At 36.8% G+C, this 15,007-nt stretch overlaps 2 protein-coding genes across 2 annotated transcripts; both read left to right on the top strand.

Moving 5' to 3' along the window:
• The first annotated feature begins 1,006 nt into the window (after positions 1-1,006).
• Positions 1,007-8,624, top strand: selenoo1 (selenoprotein O1). The gene is made up of 9 exons (XM_079621908.1): positions 1,007-1,911; positions 2,328-2,531; positions 3,352-3,529; positions 3,679-3,809; positions 4,149-4,426; positions 4,519-4,687; positions 5,886-6,071; positions 6,305-6,461; positions 7,346-8,624. The coding sequence occupies exons 1-9, from the start codon at positions 1,358-1,360 to the stop codon at positions 7,532-7,534; spliced, it is 2,046 nt and encodes a 681-aa protein (XP_079478034.1). The 5' UTR covers positions 1,007-1,357; the 3' UTR covers positions 7,535-8,624.
• A 10-nt stretch (positions 8,625-8,634) lies between these two features.
• Positions 8,635-14,893, top strand: mapk12a (mitogen-activated protein kinase 12a). Its single transcript, XM_079621921.1, has 12 exons — positions 8,635-9,475; positions 10,721-10,850; positions 10,977-11,035; positions 11,159-11,270; positions 11,344-11,373; positions 11,458-11,505; positions 11,598-11,712; positions 11,944-12,015; positions 12,157-12,236; positions 12,352-12,430; positions 13,064-13,237; positions 14,230-14,893. Exons 1-12 carry the CDS (start codon positions 9,357-9,359, stop codon positions 14,301-14,303), a joined length of 1,092 nt encoding a protein of 363 aa, XP_079478047.1. The 5' UTR covers positions 8,635-9,356; the 3' UTR covers positions 14,304-14,893.
• The last annotated feature ends 114 nt before the right edge of the window (positions 14,894-15,007 follow it).

Below are 15,007 nucleotides of genomic sequence, written 5' to 3'. Positions count from 1 at the left end.
GTCTTATGATCTTTCAAAAAGCAAAAAAAAAAAGATGTTTGCTAATGTTACCTTCATGTTGCACTGCTCTGTTGAAGTGTCCCTTATCATGTTTCTGAACTTTGGACAACTTTGTCGGATTGAAATATATCGGGGCACAGAATGGGCAGTGAAAATCACTGCAGCATTTAATACATTTCTGTATTTCTGGAAGTGAATTCCCCGTTTGAATTGTTATATCCATCTTCAAAAAAAAAGAGAGAGTCAAACTCAAATTAAAAATGTAAGACCACCCCACAGAGCCCATACAGTCAAATTTCAGTAAATACAAATTAAAACAAGGAACCCTCAAAAAAAGACCAAATGACACATTCTAACTCACATGTTAATACCATAGACTGGTTAATACATAGTGAAGGCATAGCAAATTTGATTATTAGGCAACTGTAACCTATGAGTTGTGAATGGCTGGCAACAACTTCATATCACAGTAAAATTAATATTGATCCATTTTAATACTTTACGTTTTATAAGAACTAATTTAAGTAGTCTACATAAATTATATAAAGTAAAATAACTACTCCGGCATTAATTAATTCAATAGTTTTAGGAGAAAAGTTCCGATAATTAAAAAAAGGTAAATCTGATTAAATAATTAATGATGACATTCTTTGATATTAACACATATAATGTATTTAATTGGTCAACTTTAATGTCAACTAATTTTTTACAATGGCTTGTCTACAATAAGTCCATGGTTAAAGGCTAACGTTAGGGAAAAAGGCGAAAAAACATGTTAACGGCTCAAATTTTGTTACAAACTATCATTACAAATATTAAATAGACTGTTCATATATTGGTGTATCGATGAGCTATAAAGTAGTTTGATTAAAAAAAGAAATCATTGAATAAAATTGACGATACTCACGTTTCGGTTCTTCACGTGTTTATGTGTTTATCCGATCCAATTTGATAGGTGGCGCTGTCTCGAAAAACGAGGGGACTGAGAATGCGGGACTCTGGGTGCGGGGACTGTAGATGCGGCAGGCTCCGAGTCTGCAGCTTCATACTACTCTCAGTGACAGCCATTCACTTTAAAAAGAAAGTAAAAGAGGACTATAAAGCTGTCATATATCAATGACAACCATTCACTTTATAATGAAAGTAAATTGAGCTTTTCCATTAAAAAAAAAATCAGCGAATAATTAATTTACGAATAGTAAGTTACGTTCCGATGAGTTTGTTTCTAGGGGGGACGAAAACAACGACGGACCGGATTTGAGAACAACTCGGTTCTGTTAGGAGTTATTTAAGGATTGCTCGATTCGCTTTCGCTCTCCTTATATAACCAGCTTTATTAGAGTTTAGTAGGATGTGAATGGCTTCTGCTGGAGCTCGTTTAACACGGCTTTATATCTCATGTCCCGGTGTTATTTTACTTAGATCACTGTCAAATGTGGGAATGGACGACATGGGCATAAACACGAGCCGCTCTTGCATTGAACGACTGCAGTTTGAGAATGTTGCTCTTAAACAACTTCCACTGGACCCGTCCACCGAACCAGGAGTCCGACAGGTCCGGGGGGCGTGCTTCTCTAGGGTACAACCAAGCCCTCTAAACAACCCAAAGTTTGTGTCAGTTTCAGGTCCAGCTCTGGCACTTCTGGGTCTTGATGCCGATGAGGTTCTGAAGGATCCACTGGCCCCAGAGTATCTCAGTGGGTCTAAAGTGTTGCCAGGATCAGAACCTGCTGCCCATTGTTACTGCGGACACCAGTTTGGACAGTTTGCAGGACAGCTTGGTGATGGAGCTGCATGTTATCTGGGAGAAGTGAAAGCTCCAGTGGACCAGAGCCCTGGATTACTGCATGAGAATCCCACAGGACGCTGGGAGATCCAGGTGAAGGGTGCTGGACTGACACCATACTCTAGGTAGACTTGCTACTGTAATATAACTTTATAACCTATCAAAATATTGCCACATCATGTTATGATATTCTCATTGGCTGTTCACACGTGTTTTCCTATTGCATGTTATCATACTAGAGATGGCATGTGAAATATATGTAGTCTTTTTTTATTTAATTTTGTCATTTTGCCATGTCATACACCTTGCATAGTATAAAAGGAGCATGATAGGAACAAACTTATAAGGCGCCCATTCTACCAAAATTCCACCAAAATAAACTGTTTTTCCCCTTAAGATAAATAAGTCAAGTCATTTAAATAGCACTATATAAACATAGATATAAACATAAAACAGTGGTGTCATCATTCAGCTTAATTCACTTCAAGTTTTGTTCTTAAGTTATGTTAAGGTTTAAATTTGTGTCCTTTGTGCTTTTTAGACAGGCGGATGGGCGTAAGGTTTTGCGCTCCAGCATACGAGAGTTTCTGTGCAGCGAGGCGGTTTTTGGCTTGGGAGTGCCGACCACGAGAGCTGGATCAGTAGTGACGTCTGATTCACGAGTCATGAGGGATATCTTCTACAATGGCAATCCACGCATGGAAAGATGCTCTGTGGTCTTACGCATTGCTCCCAGCTTTATTAGGTAACCTTAGTTTATTTCATTCCTAAATGCTTTCTTGTGGAAGTGTTATTTTAGTATTATTTATATCTTATTATATTATTTATTCATATTTTGATTTTGCATTTAGGTTTTAGTAATCTTGTTGTGCTTTTATTTTGCCAATTATTTTCGCCAGGTCAATTCTACAAATTTTAGTTGAAGTTGAAGTTTTTCATTATCATATAGTTATTTGAATAATACTTTATTTTAAAGTGTCCTTGTTATATATGTTACATGTAGTTACTATAGTAATAACAGTAAAGTAACAGAATTATGATGCAAACTTGATCAAATAAGAGATAGACTCAAATTGTGCTGTAACGCAGCTGTAGCAAGGTAATGTAATTTAATCAGCTTAATTCAGTTCAGTGATGATTCAGTTCAGTTCAATAACTGTGTAAAGAACTGTGTAAAGTTCATTTATTATGAGACAAGTTTAATTCCGCTATAAAGCAGCTCTACATAAGACAATAGTGTCATTATTTAGCTCAATTCAGTTAAGTTTTGTTTTCATCCGATAGTGTCAGTGCAGTCAAATCGGTAATATTATTGAATATTAAGTGTCCCTTACTAAGCAAGCCAAAGGTGACAGTGGCAAGAAACCCAAACTGGTAACAGAAATTGAGGGAAAAAAACTTGGGAGAAACCAATCTCAATCAGTTGGCAAGTTCTCCTCTGGCCAAGAACAACACTGTTACGAACGATACTTCAGTTTTTGTGTCTATAATTGAAATGGTTTCACTCGTAAAGGACTTCTAAGCTAGTTGGTCTAGATGTGAAGAAGTTGTCCTGACTCTTGTAGGTTTGGATCATTTGAGATCTTCAAACGAGCTGATGAGTTCACTGGCCGGCAAGGTCCCAGCTATGGCCACGATGACATCAGAACCCAGATGCTGGATTATGTCATTGTGAACTTCTACCCAGAGATCCATCAAAATCACTCAGACCGCATTGAGAGGAATACTGCGTTCTTCAGAGAGGTAGACTGAGATCATTGCTGTGGTTGTAGTATTGATCCATTGAAACATATTATAACATATTTTATAAAAAGCATTTGCATTTTTATTGTCTATATTTAATATATAAACATTCAATCTGTGTTTACTTGAATGTGCATCTTTATTACTAGGTGACTTTACGGACAGCAAGGCTGGTGGCTCAATGGCAGTGTGTGGGTTTCTGTCATGGAGTCCTCAATACTGATAACATGAGCATCCTGGGTCTGACTTTGGACTATGGGCCTTTTGGCTTCATGGATCGGTAAGGTCTCACTTAAACATTATCCCCCGGTTTCACAGGCAAGGCTTAAGCTAGTCCCAGACTAAAATGCATATTTAAACTGTTTTAACTGAAAGCAACCTGCTCTGACACATCTAAAAATATGACAGTGCCGTTGTTTTGTCTCAAGATGCACACCAGTAATGTTTTTTTTTTCTAAGGCATGTTTATAAAAGCTACTTAAATGGCCTAATTGAACTAAGGCCTAATCCTGGCTTAATCTGTCTGTGAAACATGGCCTTAATGTTATTCAGAATGTTCAGCAATTATTTGCATTTATTGTTCATGAACGTGAATTTCCTTGTTTTGTTTTCTCTTTAGTTTTGACCCAGATTTCATCTGTAACGCTTCTGATAGTTCAGGCCGGTATACTTACCAGGCCCAACCAGCCATCTGTCGTTGGAATTTAGCCCGGCTGGCTGAAGCCCTGGAGCCTGACCTACCTCCAGACCGGGCCGAACAGGTGTTGGATGAGTACCTGCCGCTCTACAATGGCTTCTATCTGAGCAATATGAGGAAGAAACTGGGTCTGCTGAGGAAGGAGGAACCAGAGGATGAGATGCTCATCACAGAACTTCTGCAGACCATGCATAACACGGGTATGAAGATTGTGTAGCTGTCATACTTGAGTGTCCAAATGAAAAGTGTCAAATATAGTAGAAGCGGGACAGTAACCTCTTCCTCCTCTTAGGTGCGGACTTCACCAACACTTTCCGTAGCTTGAGTCAGATTTCCTGCCCAACACAGGAGGCAGGGGAAGATGAAAGTGAGGTGATGAAACAAGCCGCAGAGATGCTCCTGCAGCAGTGTGCTTCTCTAGAGGAGCTGAAAGCAGCGAACAAACCCTCCATGGATCCACGGTAACACCTTACTGTATATTCCCATTCAAACTTTTGAGGTCAGAAAGATTTGTAAATATGTTTTTGAAAGAAGTCTCTTATACTCACCTAAGCTGCATTCATTTGATCGAAAATATAGATTTTTTTAGCATCCTCACTCCAGTCTTCAGTCACATGATCTTTCAGAAATCATTCTAAAATGATGATTTGGTGCTCAAGAAACATTTCTTCTTATTATATTATTATCAATGTTTCTAATCAATTATTATTAAAAAGTTGTGCTGCTTAAAGGGGCCATGAATTGAGAAATCAAATCCTTGATCTTTTGACATAAGAGGTCATTGTACTATAAAATATCCTGAGAGTTGCAGAACTCAAAACTTCCTTGTTAGTCCAAAAACAGCTTTTATTGAAACCAAGCTGCCCAAACAACTTTTTGGGGGATTTTGTCACATTATTACGTAATGGTGTGGTGAAATAAAAATAAAAGATGGAGTGACGACGACTATATTGAATCTTACAGCAATGTTGCAACTTTGTCAGTAAAAATGTTTTTACCGTGTCACTGTTGCTTTGTCTATTACAGATCGTTTGATATTTACTGAGTATTTATACTGTAGCACCGCAGTCAAACGTGGTTTGAAATCGCCAGTGTTTCTTACCTCACAAACTACCTTGTAACCAATCACGTCAACGTGTGGGTGGGCTTTAGCATATTAAATGAGTCTCAAGAGATGGGAGGTTTTCCGGTATGTTTTTCTGTTGATATGAAAAATAGCGGGTGAATTATGTATATTACGATGTTATGATGAACTATACCTTTCTCCACTGGCATCCTAAGTTGGTAAAAGCGTTTCTAAGGATGCTGATTTTTAGAAGGCAGCCATCTGAACGGGAATATGGTTTGTGTAACATTAGCAACACATTATTAACTGTTTGATAACGTAGTCAAGCCAAAGGCTAATCATATAAATTATTGCCATTATATATTCAATGTTGTAGAGCGATACATAAAATGCATTACCATTCTGATACATCGGCAAGGCTCATTTGCATATTCATGGTTTCGCGTGTACTAAATGAAGCAAGGGTGTAGAGTTATATTCAAGCTATTTTATGGCATAAATAATACATTATGTAAATAATATTAAAATAAGACTTAAAATAAAATGGTTAAATAGCTTTATTTACATATTTCTGTTTTTTCCTTCCAATGTAGTGAGCTTGCAATGCTGCTGTCCATGGCTCAGAGTAACCCTGCACTGTTCCAGATGATTTCAGACAGGAAGACGGTTGCTCAACAGCTTGAAAGACTCTCAAGACTGAAGGAGCTGATGGACACCACTGCAGAACAACTGAGGGCCAAGCAGACTAAAGACTGGTCCTGCTGGATCAACAAATACAGGTATACAGAAAGAAAGCTTTGAGCTCTTTCGATCTGATGCATTCATTTCCATTTGGCATTCATTTCTTATGAAAAGTGTATTATAAAGCATTGTTATTTGAAACCAAAAAGACCTGAATAAGACCTAAGTTGTTTTAATAGTTTAGGTTAGATAGGTTTATATCTGTGTAAATTAATTTTTATTTTTCCTGCTACAATGTACTTTTGCATATGTTGTCTATTTAATTCCCAAGGCAGCGGCTTGCTCGTGAGTGCGAGTCAGGGGTTGATGTGAAAGATCTACAGAGGGAGAGAGTATGTGTGATGAACAACAACAACCCACATGTGGTACTAAGAAACTACATTGCCCAGAATGCAATAGAGTCAGCTGAAAATGGTGACTTCTCAGAGGTGAGGATCATACTAGCTTTGTAAATCAGAGCACCTAAATTGCAATTGCAAGAGACAATTCAATACCATTAAAAGTTTGGTTCAAGAAGATTTATTCATTTATTTATAATACTTTTATTAGGCAAGGATGCATTACATTGATCAAAAAATTGTACAACAAAATTATTTCCAATGAAAACATCTTTTCCATCACAGGAATAAATGACATTTTTAGAATATATTAAAATAGAAAGCCGTTATTTTAAATTGTAAAAGTATTTCAGAATATTTTACTGTATTTTCGATCAGATAAATGGAGCCTTGGTGAGAATAAGAGACATATTTAAAAAACATTACAAAATCTTGCTGTCCCTAAACACCGATCCAAGTGCGCTGGACCATATGAGATCCTACACAGTTCAGCGCACTTGGATCGGCGTTCCTAGATCGACTGATAGAGACTGTTTTTCAAAGATGGCTTCTGCCTGCATACGCAAAGTTGACTGTATGTATAAAATATCTTCTTATTAAACTGTCTGGACACTGTCAAAGTTCTCAATGCTTCGGTTTGAAGGTAGGGACCCTCATTATGCTACCGTGTTAGTGTGGGGCTATTTTGAGCCTTGTTAGTGGTATTAACAAGCGATTTTTATTTGTCATTACTCAATGCCCAATATACTAGCGTTAATCCTAGCGTTATAGGCTAAACTGTTTTTAGAGATAAAACTATTTACATTCAATAATCATGAAAACAAATCTCAGATAACGGTTGACTAGGTAACAATGTGTAATTAGACCAAAGGTTCATTTTGCGCCGGAGTTCTCCTTTAATGTCTGTTAATAATTTGTTTGTTTCTAATTTGTGATTCATACATTAACCATTTGCATTTTCTCAAATCCATTAGGTTCAGAGAGTTCTGAAAGTGTTGGAAAAGCCGTTCTCTGTGCAGGAAGGTCTTGAACAGCCAGGCTTGGAGGCAAGAGGAGGAGCGGCAGCTCCAGAGGAGAGAGATGAGACAGGAGAAGAGGCTCGAGTACTCGTCCCATATGACAGCAAGCCCCCCATCTGGGCCAATGAGATCTGTGTCACCTGATCATCATAAAACCTTTGTGACAACTAACCTGCTCATTTAAGCAGAGTAATCCTGCAGAAGCTGGTTAGGTGTTAGTGAAGGTTAAGTGAGGTATTAAACTCCTGTCAACCAGTTAAAAACATGCAGTAAGATGGTGTATAGGGGCAAAATGAAAATCCAGCACGTTAACTGCTGTATATTTAACTGGTTACAAATGATGACTTGGACCACTAGTCTTACCATGACAGGTCTTAGTCTGAAAGATAGAAGTTGTGCCTCTATATATAAAATGACTGTGGATTTGAATGTAGAAGGGTGTTTGAAATTAAACGCACAAGCCATTGAGCAACAAAGCTCTAAAGCTTAAACGCACAAATTATTTACTTAAAGGTGTCTTTATCACTTTAAATAATGTAAGTAGCTCTGATTTAACATAATCTGTCAGAAGCTAGAATAGTATATTATTCATCAAATACACCTACTTGCAAATAGTATCCTGTATTTTATTTTCACTAAGTATTTTCAGTTTCCCTAGCACACAAATCTGAATACACCTAATCTGAATAGTGTGATTACAAAATACATATCATTAGAAGTGTGCATTTTACATTTTCATTTTGGAGTCATCTAAGGAAGTATTTTCATATGCTTTGTATCCATTCCTTTAAATGTTGTTTAAAACATGGCTAAAAGAATGTTAATGTTTTTCGGCATAGTTTCAACAACTGTGAAGAACTTTTTAGACAATATTTATATAATTTGAATGAACTTCTCTGATGAATACGCAATACTTTTAAGATAAAGTAATAAACATAACAAATGGCACATCTGTGTTCTAATTTTTGTCAACCAGGATTATTTTATCAGTAAGAGTGTGTGGTGAAGCAATTTCCAGTGTTTTCATTTAGGGAGGAATGTCAATGCCTGGGGCCCAATGCTTCAACATGTTAACACAGGTTCAGGTGTGCACCTAAAAATACTAAGGCAGATTTCAACCGTGTCAAATACTTGGAAGACAAAAAAAAGAAAACTCCCTGTAATCTATGGCGTATAACAGGAAACAAAGCATTCTTTGTTCACATTGTAAACTACCAAAATTTATGGGAATCCCAAAGCCCTCGTTTTAATCATTTTCAAGGCTTTGGAAGAACAAACATGCAGCAGTTCTCACATTCACTGAAGGACAAACATGTTCTTGGATATTTGGTCTCAGCAATGCAACTCATGTATGGAAAGCTGTTTTGACATTTATTCCTTAAAACCAACTAGTATATATTTTATGGTTATTCTGTAGGCTACTTCTAATTATCAGCAAGTAATCCAACAGTGACTAAGTATTTTTTAATTTTATTATTAAATACTAAAAACATATTTCTTTACCATCTTGAATCTATTATATATATATATTCATTCATTTTTTTTGTTCTAGTCACTACCCTAATAGTGACAAGTGATTATTTAGACTGGTAACAAATTTCATTTCCATTGAATTCTTTGGGAGTCTGTGGTTCAGTTATCAACTATTAATTTCTGAATGTTATTAACTATGTTTTCCATTTGTGCTCATGTCCTCTTTCAGTTTTGCTTTATTTTTTTTTAGTTAGTATTCCAGTTATCGTAGTACTCTGAACAAAGACACTATTTTTTAAACCTAAGATTCTCGCTTAGGACTGCACTTATTCGCATTGGCTTGTCATAAACAGCCACGCTGGAGAGGGAGTGGTTTCGCGCACACGCACAGTCTGACCGCGGACAGGTAGATTGCTATTATCCGTGTTCAGGTAAACCTGGAAATCACAGCTGCGGTACTCGGGACAGCACATTTAAAAAGGTATTCACCAATATGTCAGTCCGACCAAGACCTGGATATTATCGCCAGGAGGTAAATAAAACCGCTTGGGAAGTCCCGGAGAGATACACAGATCTGAAACAGGTGGGGACGGGGGCATATGGTACAGTATGGTGAGTTTGCTCTTATTTTCTGTAGCCTACTTCCGGGAAAGAATCGTGATTTATATGTTAAAAAAACTTAATGCATTGTCACTGTTGCAGAACAATAGGCTACGTGTCTGGGATCTATTCAAATTGATGTGAACGTCCGTATAGCACAATAGGAAATTTTTAGAGACTATTTTATAATAAAGATGCCTCCGAAATGTTTTGATGCGATCCAAATTCATACAGCATATTTGCGAGTGAATATGTTTTATTCGTGTATGTTTACAGGGATTCAAGATAAACACAGAAAACGAGAGTTTCAAATTAAGTGCCTGCAAAACAACGTTGTGGTTAATAATTGTAAAATGGCAGCTGTTGATGCTGCCTGTGGCCAGATGATGATGGTTTATTACGTTTTCATGCTTCCTTTAAAAAAATCCCAGAGGATTATCTCCGAGTAACCACTGTTCGCGTCTTGAGGCACGTTCCACAACTTAATCTGCCAATAATTTAGTAGCAACATTTCCACTTTGAAATTATATTATATTAATATCATAATATATTATATCACTCAATTCTCTTAAAATCACTCGTCCTCAGACCAGACCTTCATATTGATTTTAATAGATCACTTAAGAAAAACAGAAACACTGTAAAAAAGAAGTTGCTGCCTTAAAGGAATAGTTCACTTAAAAATAAAATTTTTGTCATCATTTACTCACCCTCAAGTTGTTTCAAACCTGCTGTATGCATTTCTTTCTTCTGCTGAACACAAAATAACATATTTTGAAGAATGTCAGGAAAAAAAGATGTATATAAGTAAATGGGGTAACTGTCTGGTTACTGACATTCTTCCAAATATCTCCCTTTGTGTTCAGCAGAAGAAAGAAATTAATACAGGTTTGAAACAACTTGAGGGTGGGTAAATTATGACAGATTTCCATTACATTTTAAGTACAATCAACTTGGACGTTTTAGTGATTTCAACTTGAATTACATTTAACTGACTTTAAAAAAAGAAGAAGCTGAATCTTGTAACTTTATGATGAGTTAAAGCAATGTAAAAACATTTGTTGTCAACTTATTGATCATATATATATATATATATATATATATATATATATATATATATATATATATATATATTGACATAGCTACAGTATGTATGTTCAAATGTTCAATTATTCTAAAATAATTAGGTCAAAATTCTACTACGTATCTGTTTTCGAATTCAGAATGCATGTTTACAACTGGTGATTCACTCCTCAGCTATTCGTTTGACCGGAGGACAGGGGCAAAGGTGGCCATCAAGAAACTCCATCGTCCCTTCCAATCTGACATGTTTGCCAAAAGAGCTTATCGGGAGCTCAGGCTGCTCAAACACATGAAGCATGATAATGTAGGACACCAAAGATTAATACTGCATGCTCTGGGCAGTCTCATCTGCCCTGTTGTAAATGAACAGATTTACAGTCTCATGTTGTGCTGTATTTGGCAACCGCTTTCTCTTTTTGAATTGGTACAGGTTATTGGACTTGTGGATGTTTTTACTGCAGACCTTTCTCTAGATAGATTCCATGACTTGTGAGTATTTTACAATGTTAAACTGTCATGCGTTGACCATTTGGTCACAATTATGATTGTGACGGCTTGTTTTGGATGTATGGGCGCATGATCATTTTCTGATTCTCCTCGTCTTTTGCACAGTTACTTGGTCATGCCTTTTATGGCTACTGATCTTGGAAAGTTAATTAAAATGCAGAGACTGTCAGAGGACAAGGTCCAGTATCTGGTCTACCAGATGTTGAAAGGACTCAAAGTGAGTATTGTAATAATGCAGACTTACACATCCTCGCAAACATATTTTTTTATGAATCGCTTTGTTTTTACAGTATATCCATGCTGCTGGAATCATTCATAGGGTGAGCACAGTTATGTCAGTCTTATACACATGTAAACATGTATTTCTCACTACGAAACCACTAACCTCATCTGATGCCTTGCAGGATCTCAAACCAGGCAATCTGGCTGTAAATGAGGAGTGTGAGCTTAAGGTATCTCACCACGTGCATGAATTAATTCTGTATGCCTTTTGTAGATATTAAGATTTATTTGAAGTCTTATTGTTCCATGTCTTATATTACAGATCCTGGATTTTGGTCTAGCACGGCAAACAGACAGTGAAATGACTGGCTATGTTGTGACACGCTGGTACAGAGCGCCTGAGGTCATTCTTAGCTGGATGCATTACACACAGACTGGTTAGTCCCACATTGCATGCACTGATCTCTATATGTTGTTCTTAAATATCAGAAATAATAATAATATTGTATTTTTATTATACGGTAGATTAGTGGTTATAGGTTATATATATAGTGGTTATATATCAGTGCTGCTCTCATAAAAGCAATAGAAAGTGCTTAATTAATTAGATATTTAAACTAATGATAATTCAGAGATATGTGTTGTGTTTGTTTGAATTTTCCCCTCAGTGGACATCTGGTCGGTCGGATGCATCATGGCAGAGATGCTGCTAGGGAAACCACTGTTCAAAGGAATTGACCGTATCCTTCCTTGCAGGACAACTGTGATTTTTTTTTAATGTACATATTTATTAGATAATATGCAATTGTAGTTTTGATGTAGTGATTATGTCCCGAAGTCTCATCCCTAGTGTATTTGAATCCTTGACCATTTTCCGTCAGACTTGGATCAGCTACGGGAGATCATGAAGATTACAGGGACGCCAACAAAAGAGTTCACAGCCAAACTAGAGTCTGAAGATGTGTGTTTCATTCATATTTTCCTACTAAGATTAGTTTGCAGAACTCTCTCCAGATATATAATGAATACTTTCGAGATTTGAAAATCCAAAGTCACATGGTGTATTTCTTTTCTAGGCTAGGAACTACATAACAAAGTTGCCAAAACTTAAAAAGAAAGATCTTTGGACATTGTTACCAAATGTTAACCCACAAGGTAAGAGTGTTTTGAAAGTGTTTTGCTCAATCAATGCAAAAAAAAAAAAAGGGGTTAGTGTGTGTTTTTAATTATTTTTTATAATTTATTAAATAGTATTCATATCATAATTATGTGAAAGTATTTTGCTAATTGTTTTATTCTTTTTTTATTATGCAATTATTCCTTTGAAAAAGTAAAGTAGGGGATTACTCTTATTTTTTTTCTGTAATTGAATTACAGTTACTTCTGATGTAATTGCATTTAATACTGTATAGACAATTCTATATAAAACAATAGTGGATGTATCATCAGAATGTATTGTCTTATTTTAAATGTTAATGTTACGTGTTTTTAATGTAACCTTCTCCCTTTAAATACTTAAGTCATTTCAAGAATATTATGCAATTTTATATTACTTATTTGAAAGAATGTAAAGAGCAGTTTTATGTTGATCCTTGTATTGTTCAACTGGTTGAGATTGATACGGGATTTAGAAAGTAATACCGTAAGTAATGTAATACTTTTTTGGTGGTTAGCACCATGCTCTACACTATTTGATCCAAGTACATCTTTCATGCATACATTTGATGAAAACAATTTCGAATGTCGCATAATTGTTTGTCATATTGACTCTGTTTCTCTCCTTTTCAGCGATTAAGGTGTTAGACAGCATGTTGCTCTTGGACCCTGAGAGTAGAATAACAGCGGCAGAGGGACTGGCTCTTCCTTTCTTCTCGGAGTTTCATGAACCAGAGGAGGAGACCGAGGCCCCACCGTATGACCATTCACTAGATGAGGCTGATCAGTCAGTGGAGCAATGGAAACGTAGGTTTTAACTGAAAAGCTTGATATGAGTGACTTCAAATTCACAGTAATTGGTGTAATGGATGAGACAATTAGTTTTAACATTTGTTTAAAGGAACACGCTGACTTTTTGGGACTTTAGCTTATTCACCGTATCCCCCAGACTGAGTTAGATAAGTCCGTATAACACACCCTATTGATCTCCGTGTGTGCCGTAACTCTGTCTGACGCACCCACCGCTAGCCTAGCTTAGCACAAAGACTGGAGGTGAACGGCTTCAGCTAGCATACTGCTCCCAATAAGTGACAAAATAACGGCAACATTTTCCTATTTACATGTTGTGATTTGTATAGTCACAGCGTGTACAAATAACAAGGTCACGTAAGACACAGCCATCTTCTAACCGTATACATACTGGGAACTGTATTCTCTGAAGGCGAAGCACTGCTACTTCTGCGGAGTGATTAGCGCAACACTCTGAGCGAACTCTCTGCTCCTCACCACGGAGCTTCTCAGCTGCTGCGAGCAAATCACTCCGCAGAAGTAGCAGTGCTTCGCCTTCAGAGAATATAGTTCCCAGTATGTATACGGTTAGAAGATGGCTGTGTCTTACGTGACCTTGTTATGTGTACACGCTGTGACTATACAAATCACAACATGTAAATAGGAAAATGTTGCCGTTATTTTGTCACTTATTGGGAGCAGTATGCTAGCTGAAGCCGTTCACCTCCAGTCTTTGTGCTAAGCTAGGCTAGCGGTGGGTGCGTCAGACAGAGTTACGGCACACACGGAGATGAAAAGGGTATGTATGGACTTATCTAACTCTAGGGGATACAGTGAATAAACTCAAGTCCCAAAAAGTCGGCCTGTTCCTTTAAAGATGCATAAGGCATTAATTAGCAAGTATTTATTGTGTGATAGTTTATTCCAAAGAGCTATAGAAATAACAAATTTCCCTCTGTTCTCTCTTCCTCTGTCCCCTTCCATTCTTTCTTTTCCTTCTTTGACCCCAGGACTCACCTTCTCTGAAATTCTGAGCTTCCGTCCGGCACCAGTGGTGGCAGAATCTAAAGAGACGGCTCTTTGAGAGTGCTTATTTTTATATTGTCAAAGCTTTACATTTGTACCATTTGTCATATACGACTTTGAACAGTTTTTTTACACAGTGAGTGCACTGTTTTATTTTTCAGCTTTTTAGCCTGTTGTGTGTTAGTGTTCGACACAGATGAACTAGGCACAACTGGACCATCAGCAGAACTGCACCATCCTGCAATTTAATTGGGAGATTTTAGCATACATTTTTGCAAGTTTGTGATTTTATTTTATTTTAAAGCACATGTCACTATCCAGCATTAATGCTGACATCATCACACTGAAATGCTGCAATGCAAATGTCTGTATGGTTTACATTTAGGCCTGAAATATTTTTCTGTTTTTGCCAAACCCCACAGCCATATATTTTTTTTGTCTGAAAGAGTATTAATTTATCTTCTAAAACAGTTTGTCAACCTGACCACAGTCACGAATGCAAAGTCCAGACAAATCATGCAATTATGCAAAGGAACCTGTAAATGTATAAGTCTTTTTAAATTGATCACATTTAATTTTGTTGTATATTTTTAAATCAGTTTGTCAAGAAAATTAGAACGATTGATTAAAAATACATCTGGTAACTTTTTTGCTTTTGATGTTTCTAATTATTATCCACAGTCAGTTGTTTATTGACACTTCAACTTGTCGGAAAGGAAATGGAAGTCAACGGAATTCTGGACCATTTGGCATGAAATCCAG

The sequence above is a fragment of the Phoxinus phoxinus genome (genome assembly GCF_949152265.1).
Source record: "Phoxinus phoxinus genome assembly, chromosome: 8".
NCBI classification, from domain to species: Eukaryota; Metazoa; Chordata; class Actinopteri; order Cypriniformes; family Leuciscidae; genus Phoxinus; species Phoxinus phoxinus.
This window is presented reverse-complemented; position numbering and strand designations above follow the sequence as displayed.

What these genes read in the sequence shown, in the direction of transcription:
- selenoo1 (XM_079621908.1), top strand. Translation starts at nt 1,358, where the DNA reads ATGGCTTCTGCTGGAGCTCGTTTAACACGGCTTTATATCTCATGTCCC. An exon ending in ATACTGCGTTCTTCAGAGAG is followed by an intron (nt 3,530 to 3,678) that starts GTAGACTGAGAT and finishes CTTTATTACTAG; the next exon opens with GTGACTTTACGGACAGCAAG. An exon ending in GCAGACCATGCATAACACGG is followed by an intron (nt 4,427 to 4,518) that starts GTATGAAGATTG and finishes TCCTCCTCTTAG; the next exon opens with GTGCGGACTTCACCAACACT.
- mapk12a (XM_079621921.1), top strand. Translation starts at nt 9,357, where the DNA reads ATGTCAGTCCGACCAAGACCTGGATATTATCGCCAGGAGGTAAATAAA. An exon ending in ATGAGGAGTGTGAGCTTAAG is followed by an intron (nt 11,506 to 11,597) that starts GTATCTCACCAC and finishes CTTATATTACAG; the next exon opens with ATCCTGGATTTTGGTCTAGC. An exon ending in GTCAGTGGAGCAATGGAAAC is followed by an intron (nt 13,238 to 14,229) that starts GTAGGTTTTAAC and finishes CTTTGACCCCAG; the next exon opens with GACTCACCTTCTCTGAAATT.